At 31.4% G+C, this 27331-nt stretch overlaps 2 protein-coding genes across 4 annotated transcripts in view; one reads left to right on the top strand and one right to left on the bottom strand.

Moving 5' to 3' along the window:
• LOC107440814 (uncharacterized) overlaps positions 1 to 27331 on the top strand; it is a 688492-nt gene that overhangs the window by 79297 nt on the left and 581864 nt on the right. The window lies entirely within an intron of this gene.
• LOC107440819 (tetraspanin-4) overlaps positions 9782 to 27331 on the bottom strand; it is a 244927-nt gene continuing 227377 nt past the window's right edge. The window contains exons 4-6 of one of the 3 annotated variants that reach the window (XM_043040728.3): positions 18470 to 18633; positions 14177 to 14275; positions 10353 to 12789 (exon numbers count right to left, since the gene is read on the bottom strand). In XM_043040728.3, coding sequence (XP_042896662.1) covers positions 11832 to 12789; positions 14177 to 14208 — 990 coding nt within the window. In that variant the 5' untranslated portion in view covers positions 14209 to 14275; positions 18470 to 18633 and the 3' untranslated portion in view covers positions 10353 to 11831. Of the gene's footprint in view, positions 12790 to 14176; positions 14279 to 18469; positions 18634 to 27331 lie in introns of all 3 variants that reach the window. The other 2 variants (XM_043040727.3, XM_043040730.3) reach the window with 2 other exon arrangements.

Here is a 27331-nt window from a genome sequence, read left to right on the forward strand (position 1 = left end):
TACAAAAGAGAGAAAATTGTGACAACATTATTGCGATCACTGTTTATCCATTGGTCCAATTTTCTTTTTGGATACATTTTCATTAAAGCCACAACGTTTTAAGTCATGGTTTGCAAAAACTGTATCAATTGATGTTTATTCTCTTGTCATCCAATGAGCTGGATTGGTTTTCAATTTCAGCCGTTTCTTACTAAGCTCTTTTCTTTCTTTAATCTTCATATTTATATTAAAATCGCCGGCAAGACATTTATTATAAGTTAATCCTAAAAATACTTTCAATTAATATTATGTAGAACATTATAAAAGCACTCGTGAAAGAAAGAACTCTCTGGAAAACACACAACTCCAAGAAGTTCCAAAATTATCGCCTGCTTTTTTTTATTATTTTATTTGATCTTGTTGTGCAGCTTTTTTTATTAATATTTATGTTAGCCTGCTTTTTTATGACTCTTAAAACCCTTTATTCGGGATTATGGTGTTGAAGATGACCTAGTCGATCTAGTAAAAATGGTATCGGACATGAAAAGCGTACAACACACATTTAGTCTTTTTTTTTTTTTTTTTTTTTTTTTTTTGCGTTCACAAAAATTTAAACGTAAGTTTAATTATGATTTTTATTTTTATATAAAAAAAGATATTTTATGTTTAAAATATTTTATATTCAAATATTTATATAGAATAGCTAATTTTCGTAAGCCTCTTGTAGTTTAGAGAACATTATAAATTTAAGGGTATTTCAAACTTAAGTTTAAAAATTTATACTACATGTTTTAATGCTGTTTTGTTTCGAAGTCTATGACGTCATAACGTATTTTAGAGAATAATATGCTATTTTTTTTTTAAACTGTTATGATTTAAAAACAGTTATTCTTTACTCTTAGGTAAGAATTTTTCTATCGTCATCTCGTTCTGTATGCTCGTCATGAAAATGCCAGCAGTTTGAAAAAGGGCCTCTCTTTTATGTAAAAGAAATGTTGTTTAATATTTTAGAAGTTATTCTAAGACAGCATTGGTTAGGATCATAAAAATATGCAAAAATTGAGAATTATTCTCTGATTTCAATATATTCATTAAATAAAAAAATAAATAAAAAATCTCGGAAGTAGGTCATAAAATCTAAAATAAACGTTTAGAAAATGATTTTTACCTAGGTATGAGAACGCTTTCTACTCTTGATTTGCAAAGGATGATCCATCTTCGATTTTAGCTTTGTTTTGTAAAGGTAGTTTCAATCTTGGTACATAAACCTCATAGCGCTTAAGTTTAGCATAGTTAAATTTATCATGGTTTCAAGCTTGCTTAGTTTATTTGTTAATAAATAATAAACATTGTTGAGTTTTGTGATTGTTGCTGAGATTAGAATCAAACACTATCAGGAATGAGGGATTTTATAGAGAGAAACGATTATGGTATTTCGGTACCAGGCATTTTTAGAAAGTGGGAGGCTCTTAATATTTCGGCAAGTTTTCATAAACATTCCTCTCTAAGGCGAGGTTTACGTTTTTTGTATAAGAGATGTCTTTATCATTGTAGTTGCATTTGTCGTATAGTTTCAATACATTTTTAAATACCTGAGCTACTTGCATATTTATATTATAGTTGTTTTATTGTTTTTTATGTTACAGCTAGGCGATATTCGCGATACGTCGCGATAACGATATTTTTAAATTTACGATATTTATTTTTTTATGCTTATTGTTAATAGCGCGCCTATGATAATTATGAATAATATAATATAATTATACAATGGTTTTGTCAAACAACTATAAATATGAAATTTTACTATATCGCGAGCTTCGAAATTAGATTAACAATTTACTAAATAAACAAATATTTTCACTTTGCAAATTGTTCTGTACTGCCTTCTTAATAAATATTTCTATAAATGTAAGATGGGAATCAAAAATTAATCAAATAAAGGAATGCAAAGGGATTACTGTTTAAAAAGAACGATGCAGGCGTTAAAATCATCAAAAAATCTAGGCAGGGTGAAAACATTTGATTATCGATGACAATCAAATACGATATTATCGTGGTTATTCATGAACTTCATCGAACGAAGATATTAACAATCTTATTCAAATTATTTCATTTGAAAATGTCACCTTATATAGTTAAATTCATTGGCCATTTTCTAATGAATTTTCTATTTATTTTCCATTATCACCTAGAATTAGAAAATAGTGCAGAATCTCGTTAAAATATCTGTGACTTGAATAATTTTGGGTATTGGTCACGCATTTCTTATTTATCGATTAATTTTTTACCATTTTTTACCATAAATTTTTATTTATTTGATAACATACATACATTCATTTTGTTTCCTTTTTTTAAAAGAAGAATCAATACATCCAAACTAAAAAATGTCAAAAAATTTCCATTTTCGTAAAACCATAGTCTTTTTTCAAAAATCTATTAAAATATGATTTTTTTTAGATAGATAAAATAAAATAAAAAAGAATACTTAAAAATATCAAATTAGTCGAGAAAAACCTGAATGAAATCCATTTTTGCAATTCAATTATCTTAAATCAATATTCCATTAAGACTAAACAGCCACACTTTAATTTTTTTATTTATTGTAATTTTTTAATTTTTACAAAATCTTGATTTCTACCGGCTGCTCCGAAATTGACTGGTTATTTGAAATATCAATAAAAACAAGAAAAGTATTTTCTGCGTTTTCTGTTGGAAACGAGTTTCATTCACCCCAATGCTTGAAATTTGTTACAAAGCTCATTTACAGATGACGCTGCTGACTGGGAAAAACTATAGAGTTAGGTTTTCAAAATAATAAATAATTTTCAACCGAGACGCTGCGACAAAACCAACAAATGCATTGGCAAAATGTTTCAGTTGGTAAAATCTGGCATGTCATAGAAAACGATGTGTGTTATAATCTTTATCCAGTAAGCAACGCCAGTTGTTGCTAAAATTTGTAATTAGTTATAATCTTGGATAGAGATTAAAATCTGGTTTCCTGAGAAACGTGCTTCATTCCTCCTTTCGTTTTTCATTAAGCGATTTTGCAATTCGTCAGATAATTTTGGTACATTTGGTATTAAAGCGACTTAGATTACGACTCATTTCTTTAAGAAGAAAAAAAAAAATTTTGAAACAAGGAGGACACGAAACCTCTGTTACCAGTAGAACGTACTGTTTAAACACTGTCCAGACTGCTTTTTCAGTAAAAATGTTAAGCGTTCTCTCTTTGTACTTCTACCATTCACCAAGTGGGATCAATATAACGATAAGCCTCCATTTCAAAGTGTTCTGGAGAGATTTTTGTTGAAATACACCACAATTTTCACATTTCTGTGTAGTGTGACTTATCACTAAAGCTCTTCAATTCCACTATCTAGATCTAGTACAGTCTCACAAAATACACACTCTTTTTTCATCTGTTTATACGTACAAGGCAGCCTTTTTTAATTTCATTATATGTACTCTTAACATATTTTTGAATTAGCACCTTAATGGGAAGACAACTTATCTGCATATTTGACATTTAGTTCGTTTACCACCTTGATGTATTTAGTGCATGCTAGTTTCTAACTCAATTGATGTATATTTTACAGTTTGCTTCAGAACCTAAATTCGATTTTTAGGAATATTTCACATATTTTGACTTCGACTATTTAGATTCGACTGCCACCAAAGAGATTTAGAGGACACAAGCAATAGAAACAATCAGAATCTGTTAACGTGAAGTTACAAATATGCGAAAAATTCCTAAAAGTCGAATTTGGGTTATGAGACAAACAACAAAATATCCCTCCATCGACTTAAAAATAAACTATCGATTAGGCAGTGTTTCCCAAAGTGTGGTACGCGTACCCCCAGGGGTACGGGAACAGTTTAGAGGGGGTACTCGTTCGCATGCGAAATATCTTACAGCAAACGATAATTTCAATGAAAATTTGCGATTACGTATTTTTTTATTGAGTATTTTTTCCAAAGTTAACAGTTAATAATTAGTGGTGTCAACAGCCAGTTATGATTTTTAACTTTTGTGCAATTTTTTATGGTAAAAAATACATTAATTTTTTGATTAGTGGTACACAGCGTTACGAAAAATGTAGAAAGGGTACACAAAAGTCATAAGTTTGGGAAACACTGGATTAGGGAATGAAAATGAACTAAATGCCAAAAAAATTAGAAGTTTTCGTAATGAGATAATAAAAAAAGAAGACACAAGCAATATAAAACAATCAGAATCTGGTATAGATAACTTTATTAAGGTAGAGCACATATTGTGCGATTCCTCATTTTTTAATATTCATTTTACAATCTCCCACGGCTTTACACTCATCCAACCAAGCTCTTTTTTTATATTTTTAATTTATTTAATGAACTTTTGGAATGCAAATCGGAAGGCCACCTCTCTCCTGGGTATGGTATTCTGAAGCAGTCGTCTGTCGCGACGGAATAGAAGAACATGACAGGCTGTCGGAGTAGATGAAAACTATCAGTAATATGGTTGACACAACAACTTCAGAATACATTCCCTGGTTGTCCAAGTTTCTTGTGACACAATCTACACCACCTGGAAGAGTTATGAAATTGTTTCTTCATTGTCTCTGAAGAATGTCATGGAATGAATATGTTTTATCACTGAAACTTTTCCAACACAAATCGAGAGTGATTTCCAAAACTTTTTTTAGAAGTAGTGGACGTCCATTGCTCATAAATTCCATCACAATGAAAGGCAACAATATCATTATTTCCTGCCACCCTCAACATTCTTCAATAGTATAGATTTTTTTTTTTTAAACTTCTAGTTATTTACAAAGGCCTTTCCCACCTGTCAATAAATGCGTGTATTTCCCCCATTTGAAATGCTGTCATGAGGCCCCCTTATTAATTGGGCCCTTTAAACGTTACTTTGACATTTCTCAAAATGACTATATTTTTCTTGTTACTTTTGACTAGACATTTTTTACACACTGGAATTTTGATCTCTTTTTTTTTATTGGACGTTTTAGAGGTAATTTGTCCGTGTTTATGTTTTTATTAAATGTTGGGTAGACATTATTTTGAAGTTAAAATTTCATATTTGTAAATATCTATTTCAGATTTATATTTATTTTTATATTAATAACTTAGCATTGGTAATTTTCGGTGAGAAACTTAAGTTAAAACTTGAAAAAGTAATAATTGTTTTTTTCTTTGAGTTACACATTGTTCTGTCACTGTTATTTTTTGTGTATGTTTTTAGTATCCTTATCAAAAAAGAAAAATTATTGCCTGCATATTAGGGATTACAAATCAATATTATTAAGAGAAATTTTTAAAAAAAAAACCTGACGAAAACAATTCAACCCATTGTGGATTTTGAATCATTAAATGCCTGAAATTGGATATATAACACCTAGAGCAAATATGCATCGATACCAAAATGTAATTTAAATTACTCAATGTATATCAATGCATAGATGAAATCCGATATATAATACCTGAACCAAATATGTATCGATAAAAAAACGGAATTTAAATCACCAAATACATATCAATTCTCACATAAAATTTTGTTTATAATATGTAAATTGAATAGATATGAATACTATTTACCAAATATGTAGCAATTCTTGGGTCAAAACCTAGATCAGATATATATTCATAGTTAAACGGAATTTAAATAACCAGTATATCTATCAATACATAGATGAAATCGGATAGCAATACTTATAGCTTCGATCGATTAGTGTAATTAGTTGGTATGAAGGAAACAAGAATCAGTGCTCATAGTTTTAACACGTAAAAGTTATTTTTTAATTGGCTTAACGAATATTGCGAACTAAAGTTTTTAAAATTGAATAAAAATGTTTTTTTTATTAAAAATTTACATATTATTAAAAAATTTTAAAAATTTTCCTCAGGCAATTTTTAAATCATATTTAATAAGGATTCTAAAAATGCCTAAAGCAGATGTTTTTATAGAGTAAAGAATTTAGTATTATAGTAAATATTAAATGATTAATGTAAGCTTTTTCCCCCCCAAAAAAGGAAGTATATTTCTCAAAAAAATATTTCATTATTTTTGGTAAAAAGAAGAGGTGAGATTAAATTATTTTCATTTTTAGTTTTTCATCTTAAGTAAATTTGAAATGTTTACAATTGTAGAAGTGCATAATTGATACTTTACTAGGTCTTTAGATACATCGTCAGTTTTAAATATTTGTTTTACGAGCAGTGTTGAAATTTGTGAGATTCGACATTTTTACGTACGTACATTACATACGTGCATTCACATTACGTACCCTGTAGTGTTTAACTTTAAATTTAATTTTGTGATAAGTCAACAATTAAACAAATTTTATACTTTGTACACCTCATTGGAAATCTCTTTTCTAAAATTTTATATCAGCGTATTTTTTTTCCTGAATAAGTAAAATAATATTTTAAATTAAATTTTTTAGATAAATTAAATTTTTTAGTTTCATTTCATGGTTTAAAATAATACTCAAAATATACAAGTGGAACTTTACATTTTTTAAATTGATTTAAATTTCTCTTATTTTTTTAAAATTTTTACAAAAATAAATTTATAGTTTTTTCTTCTTGAAGTATCCAACTGGTTTTTTTTAAAACGTCCTTAATAAAAATTTTAATTTTATTTTTGGTAAGCGGGGGTTCTAAAATTTCACAAAGCAAATTTCATAAATTTTTAAATTTTTTTCCTTCAAAATAAAGACAGTTTTGGGCATAAAAAATATAAATTTTCCAAGACACGCTAACAGCTCAGCAACAAACTAATGCATAAATAGCAAAATAATTTTTCTCTCTCTAGAAGATCAATAATAGTTTTACCTGTGTTTTGAACTAAAATTTAAAAAAAAAAATTCTAATATAAAATGAAATAGAATTAGATATATTATTCAATATTGATTTTTAAAGAAAAATTCTAAACTTTCTTATTTTAGAGCTTCATAAAAATAATAAGTTCACACTTAAAACTTATCTTTTAATTCAAAACATAGATAACATTATAAAAAATCTACATACAAAATTTTGAAGAATTCTATATTAAGAGTAAAGAGATTTTCTCAAAATCAACGTTTTTCTGAAAATGCAAAAAAGTATGTGATTGCCAAAAAAAGAAAAAAAAACCAAAACAATTTATTTTATTATAAAATAATTCGAAATCATCATAACTCTTGTAGAGTATTTATTCAAAAATTTATAAGATATGATTAAAAAAAAGTTCAAATATAGACACCCAGTTGGATACCTTAATAAAATAAAAATTTGCATTTCCCACAGATTTCGAAACCTTTATAAACATAAAATTTAATTTTCCCCTTTATCAAGAAAAATTAATTTCTATTACATCATTGTCAGAGATTTGATTTTGTAGAAGAAAGAACTTGGCTTTCTTTTTTTTTTCTTTCTGAAATGGAAATTTTTTTGTCAGAAATCCATAATTGGTTACAAAGTAAAAAGAGTTTGATAAATGTAATGGTTTTTATGGTTTAATGTAATGGTTTAATGGATAAATTGTTTTTACCGTTAGCTCTCAAAAAGTAACAAAACGCTTAATAATCGTTATCGCCGTTAATACACATTAGTTATCACTCTCAGTTGTGAATTCGTGTTCGTAACCTTATATATTTTCTGAATTTTTAAATTTCTAATTGGTAGCACACACGCATATTTTTATCATAAGGTTTAGTTATGAATCCATAATTGTTAATATAAAGTAATTTTTATTATTATTGATCATGATCATGAATTCATAAATAGTAGAATAATAGTTTTTTTTAAAAATGTATGTTAGTTATCACTCTCAGTTGTGAACCCATATTGTTAGCCTAAAATATTTTCTATATTGTTATTCTTAGTCTTGGATTTATAATTTTATTTTATTTTATGACCGCCGTTGAACAGTCGACCCAATTTTTGGGTTTACGATTTCTAAGGATTTATAATTGGTAACAAATATAACTTTTTATTATTGTTCTCAGTCACGAACCCACAATTGGTAAGATAATTTATTTTAGGATTGTTTTTAGTCGCGTGTTTATAATTGATAACATAAAAAAATTTTTTGAATTCTTTGTCCTCAGTCAAGAATCCATATTTGATAACATAATGGTGACTTTTTTTAAAATTATTGTTAGTCACTGTCGTGTTTTTTTAATTCTTAACATAATGTGTGATATGTAGAAATATTTTCTAATATTTAAATATATCTCTTATATAATCTGACCTAATTCTATAACTAATAAATGAATCTAAACTAATTTAAGAAAACTCTCCTAAATAGTTGTATGTGATATTTCAGTGGAGATTATGTTTAATAGAGTCAAGTGACGAAAAAGTGCTTAAATTTCTCTTTGATATGCGATATATTATCGCTTAAATGATAAATTTGGCAGAACGGTTATGTTTAGGCACTTGAAGAGTTTTGGTGAAGTTATTTTTTTTCCTTTCACTAAACTCTTTTTGCTTGATCATTACTGCCTGCTAATTTGAAGTTGTATTTTTTTCTCAAAAATTTGAGATTATACGAAATTGTAAGAAATATAACATTGAAAGATCTCCGAGATTAAAAAGCACGATATCAGAAATATTTCAATTTTAAAATATTTAAGTAAGATTTCGAAAGTTAAATTGAAATATTTAAAATACTGATTTAAATCACGATTTTAACTTGATACAAAAATATTGATTTAAATCGTAATATTTTATCGTCTTTTAAAAAATATGAAAATCCATAAAATCAAAAACGGATTAATTATTTAGTTCTGATAATATTTAATTTTTGCGTTTATTAAAAAAAAAACTTTTTTTAAAACTAAAATCAAGATACTTGCTAATTTATTTTTTATGATTCTATTAGGATATTTTATTTTGCCTTTCAAATGTTTTATATTTAAAACTGTTCCCCAGAGAAACTTATTAACTAGGAAAAATTCAAATTATTCTAGCTTTTCTTATGAATTACATTATTTTATGAATTATGTTTCCTATGAATTTTATTGTTATGGAATAATATTATTTTTCATATATTTATTAAAAATGAAAATATTTTTTTAAATATGTATAATTATACATTTATATTCTAACTTTGGTTAATTGACTCAATTATTCTACCACACTTCTTTCTTTACTGTTATTTCTGAAATAATATTTACGAATTCTTTACGTATTGTGCCCAAATTACGTTAAAAAATTCCATTTTTCTTTACTAAAAAGAATCGAATATTTTTTTGTTACTAAACTTGATAATATCCTTTTTTATGAATGAAATTATGAAGAAAATTTTTACTTCTTAAGTATTTCATAAGAAGTTTTATTAAAAAACCTTTATTAGTTGTTTAAAGTTTCGAAATAATTAGTTTCTGAATTTATAATTTTTAGATAGGTTTACTAGCTCGTTACTTCATTCAAATTAACTGGGAATAAATAAAAGAAATAAATAAAAGAATTTCAAATGCATATCTGTATATTAACTTAAGTTTAACCATTTGGCTCAAAATTTTTATGAAACATATTTTTTTATATTTTTTTCTTCATTATTTTACATTAATTTGGGTCAAAATAAGTAAAAAATATTATATTTAGCATTTTAAAAATTTTATGGTTATGAAACATTGATGTCTTTTTTTGCGTTAAAGGTAAAATCTTCCTAACTAGGTTTCCTTCCAAACAATATTTTTTTAAAATTTGCAAGTATTCGCAGTTATTCAGATCTAGTAGAAACAGTTATTCATGATTGAAATTTCGTTAATTTACAAAATAAATTATTAATAAATTTTTGGATATCAATGAAAAAAAATTTTTTTACTTATTTTTTTGGATTTTATATTTTATTACAAATATAATTAAGTACTGTTTTCATTTACTTTTTTGGAATAATTCGGAGATCTTTCGTCAGACTTAGAAGTTCTAATTGAACTCATTAATAGTGTTCGTCGATTATTGATATAATTTGAAAGACTGTGTTTTTTTTTGTAAATTCAAAATTTGTGGTTAGCTGTAATGTACTTATCTGTGTTTTCGTACGAAAAGCTCCCTAAAGAAAATATCTGATCTCTATGCGCTTGTAGAAAATGCCTAAGAAGGAATGAATTGAGATAAGTAGAAATAGAAGTATTTCAAAATCATTCCATTGGAACTTTTTTTAAGTAGCTTGTACAGTCAACTCCCAATTATCCTGACTAGTTAATGAGGAGATAATCCCCGGATTACACGTAGTCCTTTTTGACAATTTACAATTGTTGAAACTGATTACCTTTTCTTACCTGGTGATTACTTTCATTTTCTCTTAGCTATTCTTTTTTTTTTGTTGCTTAATTTTATAGTCTATTTCATTTTCCTTAAAGAAAAGTTTCTACCCGTGTCACAGCAATGGTATGCCAATTTTAAAATTTTATGTATTTTTAAATAATATGAGCTCATAAGGTTAAAATCAAAATGTCTAAAAATATAATTTTTGGAGATCAAAGTGTAAATAAAACATTCATGAAAACCAGTAATCTGAGTTCGATTTGTCGGAAAAAAACAGCCAATCATATGACTCATTAAAAATCGGTTATTGCACTAGTTAGTGTATAGTTTAACACGCTAGTGAAAAATTTATTTCGTTAAATAAACGATTATCTACGATATTCTTAGGATACACGTTTTTTTTCTTCTGTTATATAATTTAGGCAAATACTTATAGTTTTTTTAAATCAAGTCCTGTCTATAGCTCCGGTGGTGAAAATGCCGTGCAATTCAAAACGCAATGTAAGTGCAAGGATAGATATGTTTTTTTTCAATTGCACGTCAATAAAAACTTTAGTCATATCTTAATTATGGTAAATCGATTTTTTTTAAACCAGAGGTAATGTATCAGAGTTTTACGGGTCTTGATTTATTTAAAATTCTTTTTTGATTTAACGGGAAGGGAAATAAACGCAAAAAAAAATGTTTTTAATAGCACCAATAAGATAGGTAATCGGATTAAGAAAGCTTCATTATATCATTTGTTTTAAAGTCTTTCTAACTAATCCATTCAATAATCTACCTCACGTTTGCCCTCGTTAATACATGCCTGGATAATCAAGAATTGACTCTATTTAAAATCTAAACGTACGTGTTTTAATTCCTCTTTTTCACGCCATGTGATTTATAATGATATTAACGTTAAATAAATCATTTTCGGTTATGGCTTTTTTTAATTTTAATAATTTTTTACTTAATTATTGAAATTAATTATTGTTACGAAAAATATTGTGAAAGTACGGGTACTTATCTATTTCGGAAGCCGTAAAAAGCCTATAACCACTGTACTTAAATTAGTATATTAGATACCTATTACACAGTTGTAGTAGTACCTATTACCCCACTTAATAAAACCTCACTGGCTTCAATAATAATTTGTTAATTTTTTTACGGCCCCCTGAAACGGATGAGTCCAAAAATAGGTCGCCACGAACTGTTTCATCATGTGTCCTACTATTGTGAAAATATTCTTAAGACAAAACAGCGAGCTGTTTTACCCCTTTCCCTACATGGAATGCGCAGTTATAAGTTATGTAGGGGGGGGGATGATTTTATAACTTAACAGTTTTTTGAAGCTCATTCATAAAAAGAGGAATTCAATAAATTGCACCTGTATGAATAAAACTCTGAATGCTCTCTTCCTCTGTGTGTAGTGTATTCATTATTTACATGAATGCAAAGTTATATAGACTATATAACGGTGTCTTCTCACTAATGTTGTTTCCAATGACCTGAAAATTGGATCATCGTAGGCTCAGAGGGAGCTTCCCTCTTATTTATAGATAATATATTTTCTTATAATGATAGATACTTTGTTAGGTACTCATCAGAATAAAGTCTCACACAGGGCTCGAACTTTTCTTCGCAGGGGACGAAACAGGGTCTGCGTCATTGTTGTTACCATTGGGAGGTTGCTTCTGTTCGACGGTACTGCTTCTTTGGCGCCGGAATTTGGCGGCCATGGCCGGACCCGGAAGGAGACTGGCAGGTCCCGTCGGGTCCATAAGTCCGGGTGACTCGCTCATATCGCGCAAGACCCTGATTTTTTGTATCATTTCCCTTATCTCATAACGAAGAATGCCGACAAAACAAAGCTTGAGGAATGCTATAACGCAGAAACCGAGTACACAAAGAAGATCAGCCGCATGCTGAAGCCACCTGTGGACCGAATCGTAGCAACCGGTAAGGTGAATGAAACCCGGACTTCTGTCCGTTTCCACACAGGATATATTCAGAGGTTCGGGCTCGTGGTAACTGGAGGACCTTTGCTGCATTTTGCAGCAGCTTCTGGGCACCATCTGATGGTGCTGGGGATATTCCTGCCTGTCCTTTTTTAACCACTCACTGTCGATGAAGTCCTGTGGTCCGTCCACGCCGCAGCATTCCGTTTCCGTTTGGATGCGATCCCACAGGAGTTGGAACTCGGCGTCGACGCCAAATTTCTCCGTCAGTCGTGTTCTTAGCTCTTCTCTGAGGTGGCTGGAGATGTTGTGGAAACGGAAGAGCCAGACTACTCCCAAGACGACGTCGCCGAACAGGAGAATCAGCATGAGGGTCCAGTAGACGTTGAGGAGGCGCTCGTTCATGCGGATGGCCCCGATGCAGCCGATTGCCTGCAAGATGCCTCCCTGAAGAGCGAGGGCTAGGTAGCCATAGAGCAGGCTAGGGTGGCGGAGATCGATGGAGGGAAAGAGCGACATTCGGAAGTCAGAGATAATCCATGCAGCTATTGATACAAAGGCCACCACGCTTACGAGTAGTACTAGGTTGCATGAGTAGATCCACAGCCTGTAATACCTAAAAAAGACAAAAGGTATTCATTTAGCTTCTTCAAGATTCTGAGTCGGTAATAGGCTATGAGATACAGAGGGAAAGTTGGAGTTGTTACAAAGAAACCAAATCGTGTGGTGATAGAAGATGGGTACCCAGAAGTGAAACTATTGTTAGATGATAAGACCTTAAAATGATTAAAGAACCAGAAAAAGAACACCAGAAGAAGAAAATTATAAGAAGACAAGTGACCTCGTTAAGAATTTGAATCAAGAAATAAGTACAGGGTAATGCAATTAAAAGTTTCAAAACACTTCTCCGTTTTCCTTCCCGTTATTCAAAAAAATTTTCCTTTCATTACTTTTGGAATTTTTTTTAAAAAAAATATTTATTTATTTGAAATTTAACAGCACAACTACAACAAATTTTACAACACAAGTAAGATTTTTATCATCAGTATTTATTAACCGACCTATACCGCGGTATTCAACTCGCTGCATTTTAATTCTGAGCCCAACTCAGAAGACGATGGAATTTTTAGATCGAAGATTTTATTTTACAACTGTCGTTGAATAGTCGACCCAATTTTGAGTTTACGACTACCAATGTTCAACTCCGTAGCCTTGTAATTTTGAGCCCAATCCAGAAGACAAGGGAACTCATGTGTCAAGTAACTTCGTGGTGGACTTTTTTGATGGAACTAACCCTCATTTGCGTTACATGGAGAGGAAATCCATCGAAACTTCCCACGGTTAGCCTGACTTATTTTGCGTCATTGAGAACCGGGTGTGGAATTCATATCGACCAACTATTGTTGGGATTCCAACCCGAGTCACCTCATTTCGATCTCTATCCCCCGCCCCGGCTTTTTTTTTTGGAGAATTTTTGAGTAAATTTTCCATCGTTTCCTAAAGGGGGAAATAAGGAGAAATTTCCCCGGTTAGTGTGACAACTTGAGCTTGTACAGTGGTCATTGTCAGTCGGAGCAATATGTACGTCACAAAGTAACATCAAATAATCATTAACTTCAAATGACTTTAATTCGTATGATTCTTTTTCATGGCTTTATTTTTAAATTAAAATTAATGAGGCGGTATACGTGCTATAAAAATCTCAAAATATCTAACAAAATCATCAAAATAATTTGAGAGATTTATGGCCTTCATTAATGAATGCACGCTCTAATATTCGATAACTACATTTTATAAACCGATTATGTCGAATTGACTAATGAAATAAGTAAATTTAAATTGAATTTTGTTGTTCTTCATTTTTAACTAGAAACTTTTAATTATCTTATCCAGTAAAAATTTTTTAGGAGTAAATATAAAAAGGTGGAAATTTTTGACTGTTATTTTAAAAGAAAATTAAAATCTTAGAATTTTGACGAAATTGCATAAGAAAATTCACATACTGTAGTTCAGAGGTCAATTTTAGGTTTCCCATGCCTCTTTTTTTCGGAACTAAAAGCTCTTGAATATGCCACTCCACTTTCGTCTAAAGCTCCTTCCTGCTACTGTTTTAAGCATTCAGTATTAATTTACTTTATATTACAAATAAAGATGCATAAATAAAATAATATCAAAAAGTAAAATATAAGGATTATCATAGTTTAAACAATAATGTAACAAAACCATAGCAATTGCATAAATAATAATATTACAAAATGAAAACAATTGTGGAAATAATATTATAACAGAAAGGTAGTAATTGTTGAAATAATATTATAACAGAAAGGTAGCAATTGTTGAAATAATATTATAGCAAAAAGGTAGTATTTGTTGTAATAATGTAATAAAGAGAAAGTGATCATTGAAATAATAATGTAACAAACGGAAAATGATTGTTGAAAATATATAAGAAATTAAATAAGCATTGAATAAATAATGTAACAAAGGCAAAATGATTGTTGAAATAATAATATAACCAAAAGTTAGTAATTGTCGAAATAATTTAAAAATTTAAAGTAATTTTTGCATTAATAATATAACAAAAGGAAAGTGATTGTTTAAATTTTGCTGAAAAAGTAACGTTAAGTCAAAATTTCTGACATAAAAGAAGAAAAAAATTAAGTTAAAACATGAAATTCTATAAGAAGAATTCTGGTAAAAAGTGAATACTTTTCATTAAAATTGTAAAATCTGTTAAATGTAAAAATTTTAAATTTAAGCATGATTTTTACCATAGCAATAGGAAATAAAAATTGCATTAAGCGGAAGTTAGATAGCAGAAAAAAACCGCCTGTTACTTTGAAAGAACAATATAACACTTTCCGCCTTCAACAGTTCGTCTGTTCCTGTTATCAAGAATTTTCAATTTTATTCTTCGGTTATCTCAGTAACGCCACTATCTCCTCCGCTACAGTTTTCTTCGTATAGCTTTACTGTGCTAACCGAAGATTGTAGCAGTGAAAAGTCTTGACTTTTTTTGGTCCTTTGAAGCATAGGATGAGTTTTTTTCGCAATTAATTTCTTTGGTAATTTTTAAGTCCGTTTTTTATTTTTTATTTGCACTGTAAGGAATTATTTTAGATTTTTTTATTTTGAAAAAAAAAAACTATTATTGTAATCCTAGTATATTATTTAAATTTTCAACGTTTTTATAATTTCTGAGTTGAGAAGAATGAGAAGAGTTCAATCCTTAAAATTTCTGTTTAACTCTTCTCATTATTTTTCAAGCAATAGTTTCTTAAGTAAGCAGCGTAAGAAAAAAAATTGTCTATAGTTAATTAGAAATTTGATTTTTTAAAGAAATATTCTCAAATAAAACAAAAACACATCGAATGTTTTTGTTTTTTAAATTTATATAGTTCTAAAATTAATATAAACTTTTTTTTTTCGTTGCTGTTCAAAAATGTTCAACCCATGCTTCATTTTTACTAGGATAAATATTTACTTGGATAACTTGGATAAATGTTTGAAAATTGCAATTATTTTGATAAAAACTTTAATTCATTCATTATCTTTGTTGTTGTTTCTAATGTCACTTGCCACACGGGCAAGCTTGCTTGGTGAAACCGGGCAAATTTAAGGCAGAGTGTGCGTTTCTTGTTTTTTCAGTGGCGCCATCCTATGGTCAAGAATTCGTCTTCAGCCACACACACGTCACAGCACGTTTTATAGGGCGGACCCATTCATACATCCACAGATCGTAATTTTGACCTGAATCAGAAAACGATCGATCTTCAATCCAGTACCCTCAGATGTATTGATTTGTTATGGGAACATAGAGGACTTTGCGACTCGGCAGATTTAACGTGCATCACTCACCATTTACTACACGGGGAGTCTTCGGCCGGCGGGGTTCGAACCCACGAACTCTCAGACATAGGCCCAGCACCCTACCGAGCAGGCTATCTCGGCCCTTCATTTTCTTTAAATTAAACAAATACGGTAAAAATTGTTTATTAAGTATCTATTTAAACTTTATGCGGTGAATTAAATGGAAACTGTTAGAAAGTTGTTTGGGCTCTGTAAAAAATATACATTAAAGGTACAATTCAAGATAATTGAGAAATCAGAATCAATAATCCAGAATTACATGGAAGTTGAACTTCAAAAATAATTTTTGTTCGTGGAATTTTCACATACATCATCAAGAATAATATACAAATTATACCTGACGCATATATTACGTCAGAATGACGAAAGTGTAAGAGAGTAAAATGGAAGAATAGAATGGAGAGTAAGAGAGTAAATGGGGACGAAGAAATAAAATGGTTCACAAGCTTTCTGTAAGCCGGTCAGTGCCATAACCGAAAAGTTATGATACTGAGAACGTACGTTGCAGGTTTTTTAAGTGGTATGTATAATTATCGGCCACTTGGAATGTCGACGTACTGAGATGGAATTCCCTAAAGTCAGTAACGTCTACTGACATGAGCCGTTACAGTACAGGTTACCTGCGTAACGAAAATGAAATGCCTGCGTAATGAAAACAGGTATTTGGCTGTAGCTGCCTAACGAAGCAGACGGAGCATAGTATCCGATCTGTCTCGCCAGTTATCTGCAGCCATGGGTACCGCAGTTTCAAGGCAAACCGTGTACGAAGTTTGGTAAATATTGGTCTGTAATCAGCCATGTTTCAGATGTGTTCCGTTGTCGGCAACTTACTGTCACCAGCGATTAGCCTGAAATAGAGAACATGCAATGTGAAAATCGTAACTGTGGGTTTGAGGGTATGTTTTCCGACGAATCCAGTGTAGTCTGATTCACGTGAGGCTTTGATATGGAGAACGCTAGGTACCCGTTACCACCCATAGAACGTCACTGAACGACACCGTTACGGTGATCCAAGGTTGTTCGTTTGAGGTGGAAGCATACTGGGCTCCAGAACAAATCTACATGTTCAAATCGGAACCATGATTGGTCACATTTATCGGGATATCATTCTGGAAGAACATGTACGTATGTTTAAGGATGCCATGGGCAAAGAATTAGTGTTTATGGATGGCAACACCTGTTTTTACAGAGCAAACATCGTAAACGAATCTGAGGATATCACCCGTATGGAGTAGCCAACATTCTCACCTGACTTGAATCCGATAGTGCATGTGTGGGACCAACGAGTTTCTGACTATTTGCAGCCTGTCAACCACCCCCTGCACGTGTACTGGAACTTCGGAGTTCATTGCTTGTCGAGTGGACTATCCTTCCTCAAGATTAGCTCGATAATTTGATTCTCAGGTTGCCTAAGCTAAGTACGGACTGTATTTCATTGCATAAGAGACATTTAATGTATTAACTTAACCATATAATATTAAGTTTTGTAAAGGAGATATTTTTTGTAATTGCTGTAGGGTGCGAAAGTCGTAGCTTTTATGAATGATATCGTACATACGCCATCTTTTTTAATTCTTTATCTTTCGTTTAATGAATACGCTTTATGAATGTAGTTTCGTTTGTTATATTTCTGAACCTTTATTTTTCAGAGTTAGCATTATCCTTAATTTTTGGAACATGTGTGTAATTGAAAGGCGTAGGACATTATAATGTTAAGCCACACATTTTACATTGCTCAGACGTGTGAGTGTGTTTAGTGAAAAACTCCACGATTTTCATTTGGCAAAAAAGATGGGCTTCCTTCTAGGAAAATTTCGGAAACGTGTGAAGTACCTGTTTGGAAACAAGGAACACTTTCATGTTATAATTTACTTTTCGAAACAGTGAATTATTGCCTTTTAATTCCCGTACTTCAAAAGGAAAAGAAGGTACTGTAACGAGAACTTCTGCAGACAACAGAATCGCGTTCTGGCTATAATGACAAATCTTTTTGATTTGGGATGTTGAATTACCAATCCGCTTGAGTTTATGTTTGGAATGTCATTTCTTTGATTCTCCCCTATCAGAAATTGTGTTGTTGTTACACATCCCCCTGGAGAAGGAAAGCCTGGACCATGTCCAGAAGGTCCCGTCGCGTTAGTTCACCATATCTCTGCAGAAAGTCCCGACCAGCAGCTGCTTAAAAGAAGCGCCAAGACAAAAAATAAAGTGATCAGGACTAGCAGGTTGTGAGCAGGAACAAGGTTGGAAAGTCTTCTCCCCATTATGAAACCTTAAACACTTAAGATGGCCACTACGAAATCTGGCCATGGCCGATTGAAAAGGCCGAGGGCCGCAACAATCAGAAATTGTTTTACTCTCATTTGCAACAGATATCTTAAAGTCGGAAGAACTTCCCATGTTAGCTGATCAGTAGTTTAACTTACCTCATAGCTCTGTGGAGGAACATGGAGGCCGTTTCTGAGACTCTCCTTAGGGAATTCAGTTTTTGATCCCGAGTCTCACCGAGTAGAAAAATAGTCTGTCTCCTACTTTTCCGCTCCAGATTTTGACCGATTCCCTTCTTCTTTTTTATCAATTATTCCTTACCCTGCAACAAGGAAAAAGTTCATATCATTTGTAATATTTTTTTCTTCGATCTAAAACATTTTTAACTGTACAGATTTATGTTAAAGTAATATCTTTTTGTCGAATTTATAAATAAGATAAAATAATGGTTGTGTGCATGCGCATCTAGACACGTGATTGCAAACTTAGAATGAAATTTTAACCACAATTTTAGGATAGCATACATTTATGACAAATAATTTTTGATTTAAATATAAATGAACTTTGATCACTTTCAAAATAAACACTTTTTTTTTAAAATCTAAAATATTTAGTTAAAGACCATGTTTTAGATATTTTTACTCTATCATTAGGAATCGTTACGATGGTTACAGGTAATAGCCTGTTTTAAGCACTAAACAAGAGAGATGGGTTTCTAATTGCTTATTTTTGCTGACTAGGGGTTGATGGGGCTATGATTGATGTTTATGTAAGTTTGATGTAGATGTAGGGAATAACTCAGTGAATACTGAAGTAGAAATTTCGAATTATCATTTTACTGTTTTATTAACATATTTTATCTTCATATTCTTAACAAAATGTGATACTATGTTACAAATTATACGTTTTTTACCTATTTAATTACTACCTATTTATTTTATTATATAATTTTATTATATAATTTTATATTATATATTTATTTTTGCCATACACTATCTAGCCATTAATGACCGGACACCCCTTGAACGGCAGGTGGACTCGTCCTGGCGGAATAAATACGGAACCTGTGGTGGGGGAAAGACCATTCGCAAGCAGGCGACGGCCATACGAGCGTTAACAGTGAAAATGAGTGGACGGCGAGAGCTGAATGAGGCGGAAAGGGACATGATCATAGGCTTCCACCGATTTGGTCATTCCATACGTGCCATCTCCGATAAGTTTCAGATACCACGGTCAACAGTTGGTGACGTCGTGTTAAAATGGGAACGAGAGGGAGTGATAAAACCGCAGTCCCGACCCGGCAAGCCCAAAATAATGTCCGACAGGGATCGACGATCTCTTCGACGTGTAGTGAAGGCAACCCGACAAATGTCGTTGGACACTGTCGCTACCAACTTCCGGGCTGCATCTGGCAGTGTTGCCAGTACACGTACTATTCGTCGGGAGCTGATTTCACAAGAATTCCATGGACGAGCAGCAGCACATAAGCCAAACATCTCTCCATCAAACGCCCGCCATCGATTTCAGTGGTGCAGAGCACGTCGCCAGTGGACAGTAGAACAATGGAAAAGCGTTATGTGGAGTGATGAGTCACGCTACATGTTGTGGCACTCTGATGGACGGGTGTGGACCTGGTGAATGCCCGGAGAACGGTACCTACCGGAGTGCATTGTCCCCACTGTGAAGTTCGGCGGTGGAGAAATTATGGTGTGGTCCTGTTTCTCATGGTTTGGTCTTGGACCCTTGGTGTTAGTGCGTGGAAACCTGAACGCAGAAGGGTATAGAGACATCCTGGACAATCCTCGGCGTTTCCCACCCTGTGGCAACAGTTCGGTAATGGCCCATTTGTGTTTCAACACGATAACGCTATTATTCATAAAGCACATGTCATCACGGACTGGTTTGATGAAATGGGGGTGCAAGAGCTTGACTGGCCATCCCAAAGTTCCGACATCAATCCAATTGAGCATCTCTGGGATGAGTGGGAGCGCCGGTTGAGGGACAGACCACAACGCCCCAAAACCACCACTCAACTCTTCGCCATGTTACAGGAGGAATGGCGGGCAATACCTGCCGCCGTGTACCAACACCTAGTGGATAGTCTTCCTAGAAGGGTTAAAGCTGTGATACGGACGCCTTACTGACTTGATACTAGCACCTCATGTATCCGAAATGAGGGGTGTCCGGTCATTAATGGCCAGATAGTGTACATTAAACTAAAACAGAACATCAGTATAGTCTCGTTTTCTGTTTTGCGAGTATAGCTAAGCTATGCGCGCCGAGTGTTGTCCGAGTAAAACTGTGGTTATTTAAACCTGATTCAACTAAAAATTGGTTTTGCGCTTTAAAATAAGTCGAATTGAATAATTATTTGTAAACGTATGGTTTTGAGCTCAAAATTTCTTTCTTACTACTGTAAAATACTGTATTACAAATTAGTATTTTAATCAAAGTATGTCAATATTTATTCTCCAATGAGGCTTAAATTGAAGTGGATTTCATTTTCGCTATAGATATACTTTTCTGAGTTATAATAAACTACTACATGAACAGAAAATGTGCTATGCTTATAGCTTGTGGACAAAAACAACTACTTCTTCAAAAAATATAGTGTGGAAATCTTAACTTAGGTATTTCAGACCTAAGCCAGAATGTGTGGGGATTTAAACTTAGACTATGTCAACCTTCTAATCTATCAAAAGGTACCTCAAGATAGAATCAAGTTAACATGTCTCATATACTAGTGAATTGGTATTTAATATTTGTAGCGGTAGTTACGCCACATTACTCCCCTTCCAGAATTTTATCTGTTATAGAATTCGATGAACGGATACCACTAGTTGATTCATGCTGTTTATTTATTTATATCAATTTTTTGCTCATTATATATATATATATTTGTTTTATAGCATTTCGCTCATTTTTTTTTCTTCAATATTGTTTATTGACCGGTGAGACTATTTAATACTTTACCGAACTTTGAGCAGTATATTTTTAAGCAAATGAACTGTTTAATGTGTATCATCCATCAATGTTGGCAACTTCATATCACGTCCGCAGGTCACCATTGTGGAGAATTATAAATCTTAGACTATGTCAACCTTCTAATCTATCAAAAGGTAGAATCAAGTTAACATGTCTTATATACGGTATTTATAACGGTGTCTTATATACGGGGATTTCGGTATTTAATATTTATAGTGGAAGTTACGCCACAAATGCATCCAAATAATTGTTAAAAAAATCTCATGAGTTAAAAGTTGAATTAAATATGAATTTTTTGATAAATTTGTAAAAATTGTGCTCTCTAGCCAATTCTCTCTTCAGGGACTACACAATATTTGTATAGTCCCTTGTATACCAACAACCTTTTATAAGGCTAACTTTAATGCAAGTATAAACTGATGCTAAGGATGAAGTGAAGTCATGATTAGATTCCAGTCAGAGTATTATCAAATGTATTAACACACATTACTCGATATGCTTTAATAATTATGTTTAGATTAGATAAGAACGATGCTTAGGACTAATTAAGTCCCTCCAGTATGAAATGATATTAGTTGAGAGTTTATAAAAATATATTGTACGTAAAATTCATGAAATTATATTTATATTGCATGCAATATAAAAAATAATCACGACTTTTGGCCTTTTATTCCAATTTCGAAAACTGTTTCGAAAACTTTCCAATGTTTTAATTAGCATTTTTAATTAAGTATTTTCTCAATTATATTTTTAAAATTATTATTTAAACGAAATACTATTGGATAGTGGGAAATATAGAAATTTTAGCGTATTGCACTAAGTTATATAGTTTCAAGTGATAAAAATTATAATAAACTAGCGGATAATAATATTTTTTTTTGTTATAGCGTGAAATGACCAAAATATATTAAACAAACAGAACTACATGCAAATCAAATTCATATAAATCCACTTTTCACTTCCTTCAAATGTGAGGAAAATCAGAGGGTTTGACTTATGCACCGGTAATATAGCCAGATGTTCATTGATAGTGAAATACCGATGCATAATAAGACATATATAAATAACTTTCTATCCATTTACCCCTTCCAAAAACTATTTTTAATATGTTATTTACATTTAAGTTTGCGGTTTCTCTCACCATTATTTTTTTAAACATAAAAGTTTTTTTTTTAGAAGCAGTTCTTAAATTACGTTCAGAAAAAAAATTAAGAATACATTTTTTTAAAATGGGTTTTTAATTTTAGAAATTTTTATATTTGGTTTCTTCAGCGATCCACCAGAAATAGTTAATCTAATCAAAAATAGTGGTGACGACTTACACCATTACAGATGTTTCCGAGTATTGTTTTTGCATAATTAAAGTATAAATATTGCACATTTTAAGTTGCTATTCTTAAAGTATCCCCAAAACGCTGATTCGTGTGATCTTATTAAATTATGTGTTCGAATTATAAATGGCATGTTTAGTGTTATATTATTGCGGTCCTCATAAAAGAGTAAACAAATTCGTTTTTATAAGCATCCTTCACACACAAGCAATTGTTAAAGAATTATAATCCTTTAAATTTTAAATAAGTCGTCCAGGTGGCCGAGCGGTCAGCGTGTCCGACTGTGAAGCCAATGGTTGCGAGTTCGAATCCCGCTCAGGGCATAGATGTTTCTCTCTGGGTGTTGTTCTCTGTTGTGTAATGTGTGAATGTCACCCACCCTAATATAAAAACTTATCGAAATCTAACGAATCATGGCTGAGAAAAGCAGAAATTAAAGTTATCAAAACCTGTTCGGTTGCCTAACGATACAGAGAGGAGGTTAAAAGTGATTATTTTAAACACCAAGTTCCACCTGAAAATCAAACTTGTTTTGATGTTTTTTTTATTCTTTCTTTCTTATTTGTGATTTAGTAGATTTCTATGGAAGTTTTGTTTTTATCTTATTTAAATGCCTTAATGCATATATTTTTTACTCGAATTTTTACAAGGATTCTAAATATATATACTTAATATGTGATCGTTATGAAACATTCGCAATATAAAAATAATTGTTTTGACTTATATTAAAAAAATCCTCAGAGCAGCCACTATTTAAAATGTTCAAATTTACATTGCAAAATTACTACGAATTAACGTATTAGAAGCTTCTAATAATTATAAGGATTAGAAACTTGAAAATATGGTGGGAAAAAAATAACATTTGATAGTTATTTCAGGAATTATTAACTGCTAAATTTGTAGTAAAAAATGTCATGCGCGCCTCCCCACAGTCCATAGAAATGCAGCTACACAGTTCAGTTTGACGTGCTGAAAGAGTAAGAATCAAACTGTTGAACTTGTAGTAAAATATAACCCTAGTTCTTAAAATTTTTTCAAATAAACAAAAGTTATTCTAATATTAAAGTGCAAACGATTTAAAAGTGTTCTGAATGAATCACTTAAACTTTTGCGTTTACTAGTTTTTAATGCATTTTTTTTAAATTATAATTTCTCCTAAAAGTTCCGACTTGTTTTATCAAAATTCTAATTGGGAAGTTGTGGGGTGAAATTGGGTGATTTTAACTTGATCGATCGTGTTGAAAGCTATTTTCCAGATATAAATATATAAAGTAAATTTAAAACACACATTCTTCCAAAAATCTTTTTTTTGTCTATCACTTCACAAAATATCTAAAGAATAGAAAATGTTTTTGGCAGCAATCACTACTTTGACGGCGCCAAATAATAATAAAAAAAATGAGTGGAATTTGTACTGAAAGTAGTTTGTGACAGCTTTACAACTTCTTTTGTGAAAAAGTAGTTTCTATAACCATTCAGGCATCCGTTGTTAAAAAAAACCGGACTGAAATTCACCATAGAATTAGCCTCAGAAAAAAAATGATGGTTTCTTTCTTTACTGGAAAGAAAAACTTTTAACAGTAAATTTGACGCTTTTTTGTCAACAAAGAAATTGAAAATTGCATCTTTTATTTATTTTATTTATTTATTTTTTTAAAGATGTAGAGGTAGAGCTCTGTAAAATTCGGAATGTTTTGAATTTAATCAAGTTGCTGAATAGTTTGCTATTTTTGAATTTTAGACTGTGGTTAGCAGTGTTTTTCGGAGCTTTTTCGCCAAGAAAAATAAAGAAGCCAGAATTTAAGTGCCTCACATTTAGGCAAAGCTACAATTTTAAACTATATATACCATCATGTCGTAAAAGAACTATTTGGGCTTTTAAATGAACACAAGACTCAATATTTTAAAATTTATTAACCTTTTTTAAAAAAAAAAAACACACATCAAGTTGGCGAGATTTTTAGTGAGGAATTATTTAAATCAATGAATTATTACGTTCTAGAAACTCGATAAGAAAAATACAACTGAAATCACATGGTTTGGCTAAATCACGTGGTTGTGTTTGGCGTGATAACGATACAGCAATTAAGCTTAGTTTATCACGCTGAATCAATTTTCGAATTAGATTTAATTGGATGCGACGACATGCGTGAGTGTATAACCTAATTGGCTACTGAATCGTGACATGAACAAGTGCCATGATTTACCCAAATAACGCGGCATTGGAGTAACTTTCAAAACATTAAAAAATGACGGTCCTTCACCGGCAAAGAAATTCAGCTACTTTATTAATTTAAACAAAAATTAAATATAATTTTGAAATAAAAATCAAGCTTATTTAATAAAATAAAATTTAAGCATACATTATTTATTTATTTTTTATTTATTTATCAAGCAAAGCTTCACCCTGACCCGATCCCATTGGGAGCATCCAGGTAGTACTGTTGACTGTCAATTGCGGCAATCCTCAAATCAGTCGGTGGACCCAGCGGTGCATGAACACGAGGTTCCAATATTATTTATTCATTAAAAAAAAAAAAAAAAACAGTTGAAGTATCGCTTGCCTTGGCGAAATGGATTAAGTACCAGCATTAACCAGTTTTACAAAACTGATGCTTTTCTTCGTATTGAAGTTTTACGCCATTTTTAGACTTTAGAATAGAGGACGCTGACTAAAGACAGTCTAAACTTGATATAACAGACATGACTAACAGTCATGCTGGGATTTCCAAACTCCAAGCAGTTACGAAAATAGAGCATAACTATTCGCAAAAAAGCATCATCTTATAACAGAGCATTCGAAAAGTAGAATAAAAGTAAATGTATTAATTTCAAATTTTGCATATTTTTTATGAACTTAATAATGCAACGTTGGAGCAGGGTACACAAACCCTTGACCTATGACCTCAGCGCCTGCTAGTTGTTGACGAGCAAATGGCGTGTTAATATTTCGGATACTACTGGCTAGAGATGAGCTAAGCTGAATTTCTCTACATAATTTAGAATGTTAATGAACGAGAAGTTAACTTAAATGCAACGCCGTATCGAAAATCGAATTTGTTAAAATTTCATCTTTCTTGTCGTCGTCTCTTAATTAACGTATATTTATTATCTGTTTATGCATTTTATTGTAGTAGTAATTATTTTTGTTTTGTGTATCTGGAAATTTCGTTTGCCTAATTAATTTGTTTATGTTCTGCACGGTGTTTGCGTTAAATAAGAAATAAACTAAATCTTTCTTTGTAAAAAGATATAGAAAGTGAGAGAAGGGTCGAGAAGGCTTACTCGAAATAGAATAGACAGAACAGTTACTAGCGTTAACAAATGTCTCGTTTCATCAGCCAGTCAGGATCGATACACACGCTGACGTCACTCGTCTAATTTAAAGTTTCGATCATAAACGTGTATCATTTTCACCAAGAGTGGCCTTTTTGTCCATATTGACGTTTTGTGCCATTTTCATGATTAGCAGACTGGCTGGAGAGATTGACAAAACTTAACATCAGTTATACAAACAGCATAATATTCGTTTAAAAGTGTTATTTGATGAGACGAGTGAGCCTTTTCTTAAAGAACAGACTAACTCTTCAATTTTAACACGATCTAAATCTCTACCTAATGACCCAACTAACAAAAATATCCTATTTTGGTGAGAGTTAAAACTTTAAAATTAAAGTGTAATTTATGAGACTCTCTCTACAGAGTACAAAATGGGGCGTATAAATAATGTCCATGCATACAAAAGGTCGTCACCTTAGACTAGAAAGAGGGCGTGGAGACCTTTTGATAAATGTCTTGTATAATATTACGCTTGGACGAAATCTCGGAGCTATTTTCAGTCTCCGATTAAACTTGCGCCTCGGCTTTAATTTCCTCGCTTTTCGTGAGGAGGAGACTTGTGCAAGGGCGGTTCCTCCGTGGGGCGCTGGACTCTATTATCGCAGTAATTTTAATTCATTCTATTGGTTTGGATATGTATGGTGGCTAGAACGGTTTCCCATAAAAGAACATCTTATTTATGGGGTGCATGCGATGGACCTTTTAAGAGTCAGTTACTGTAATTAGAATTTTTTTTTTATTGCTTTACTTTCGTTCTATTTTTCTTTTTATTGAAGAGAGTCCCATTATTTTTATTCGTGACATTGATTTGTCTTGTTGCTATTTGCGTCACTCATTGTTCATTTAATTTTTTTTTGTTGCTAATTAGCGAATTATTTTAGGAGGTAATTTTACTCTGCAGCTCATAAAAGAAGAAATCAATTAATTTTGTTATAAATATATTTTAAAAGGACACCATTTGAAATGGTAAAGGTAAGAATAAAAAAAAACACACACACCAAAGTTTGGATTAAAAATAATACACTGAAAGTAAAAACCCAGGAGAAAGAGCAAAGAGTTAAGAATTATGTAAATTTATCAAAAGATATCTTTAAAAAATAAATAATTCATATACAAGGATTAATTTGGATTTTATGGAAAGTTATTTTTCAAAAGTCTGATTGTTTAACTAATTGACTTGAACTCTAAAGAAGCTCCAAAAGTTTTCCTATAAACACACTTATTATAGGAGAAGGATACGAAACGTACGAATTCATAGAACTGTTGTTCATAATAACTTTTCATTTATGGAATATAAAAAAGATTATTTTTATTAATAATCAGTGCAGTAGAAATATGATAATAGTACAAAGACGAAATATTCAG

This window comes from Parasteatoda tepidariorum, chromosome 8, assembly GCF_982258835.1.
Source record: "Parasteatoda tepidariorum strain Cologne lab strain chromosome 8, Ptep-v5.0, whole genome shotgun sequence".
In the NCBI taxonomy this organism is placed as follows: Eukaryota; Metazoa; Arthropoda; class Arachnida; order Araneae; family Theridiidae; genus Parasteatoda; species Parasteatoda tepidariorum.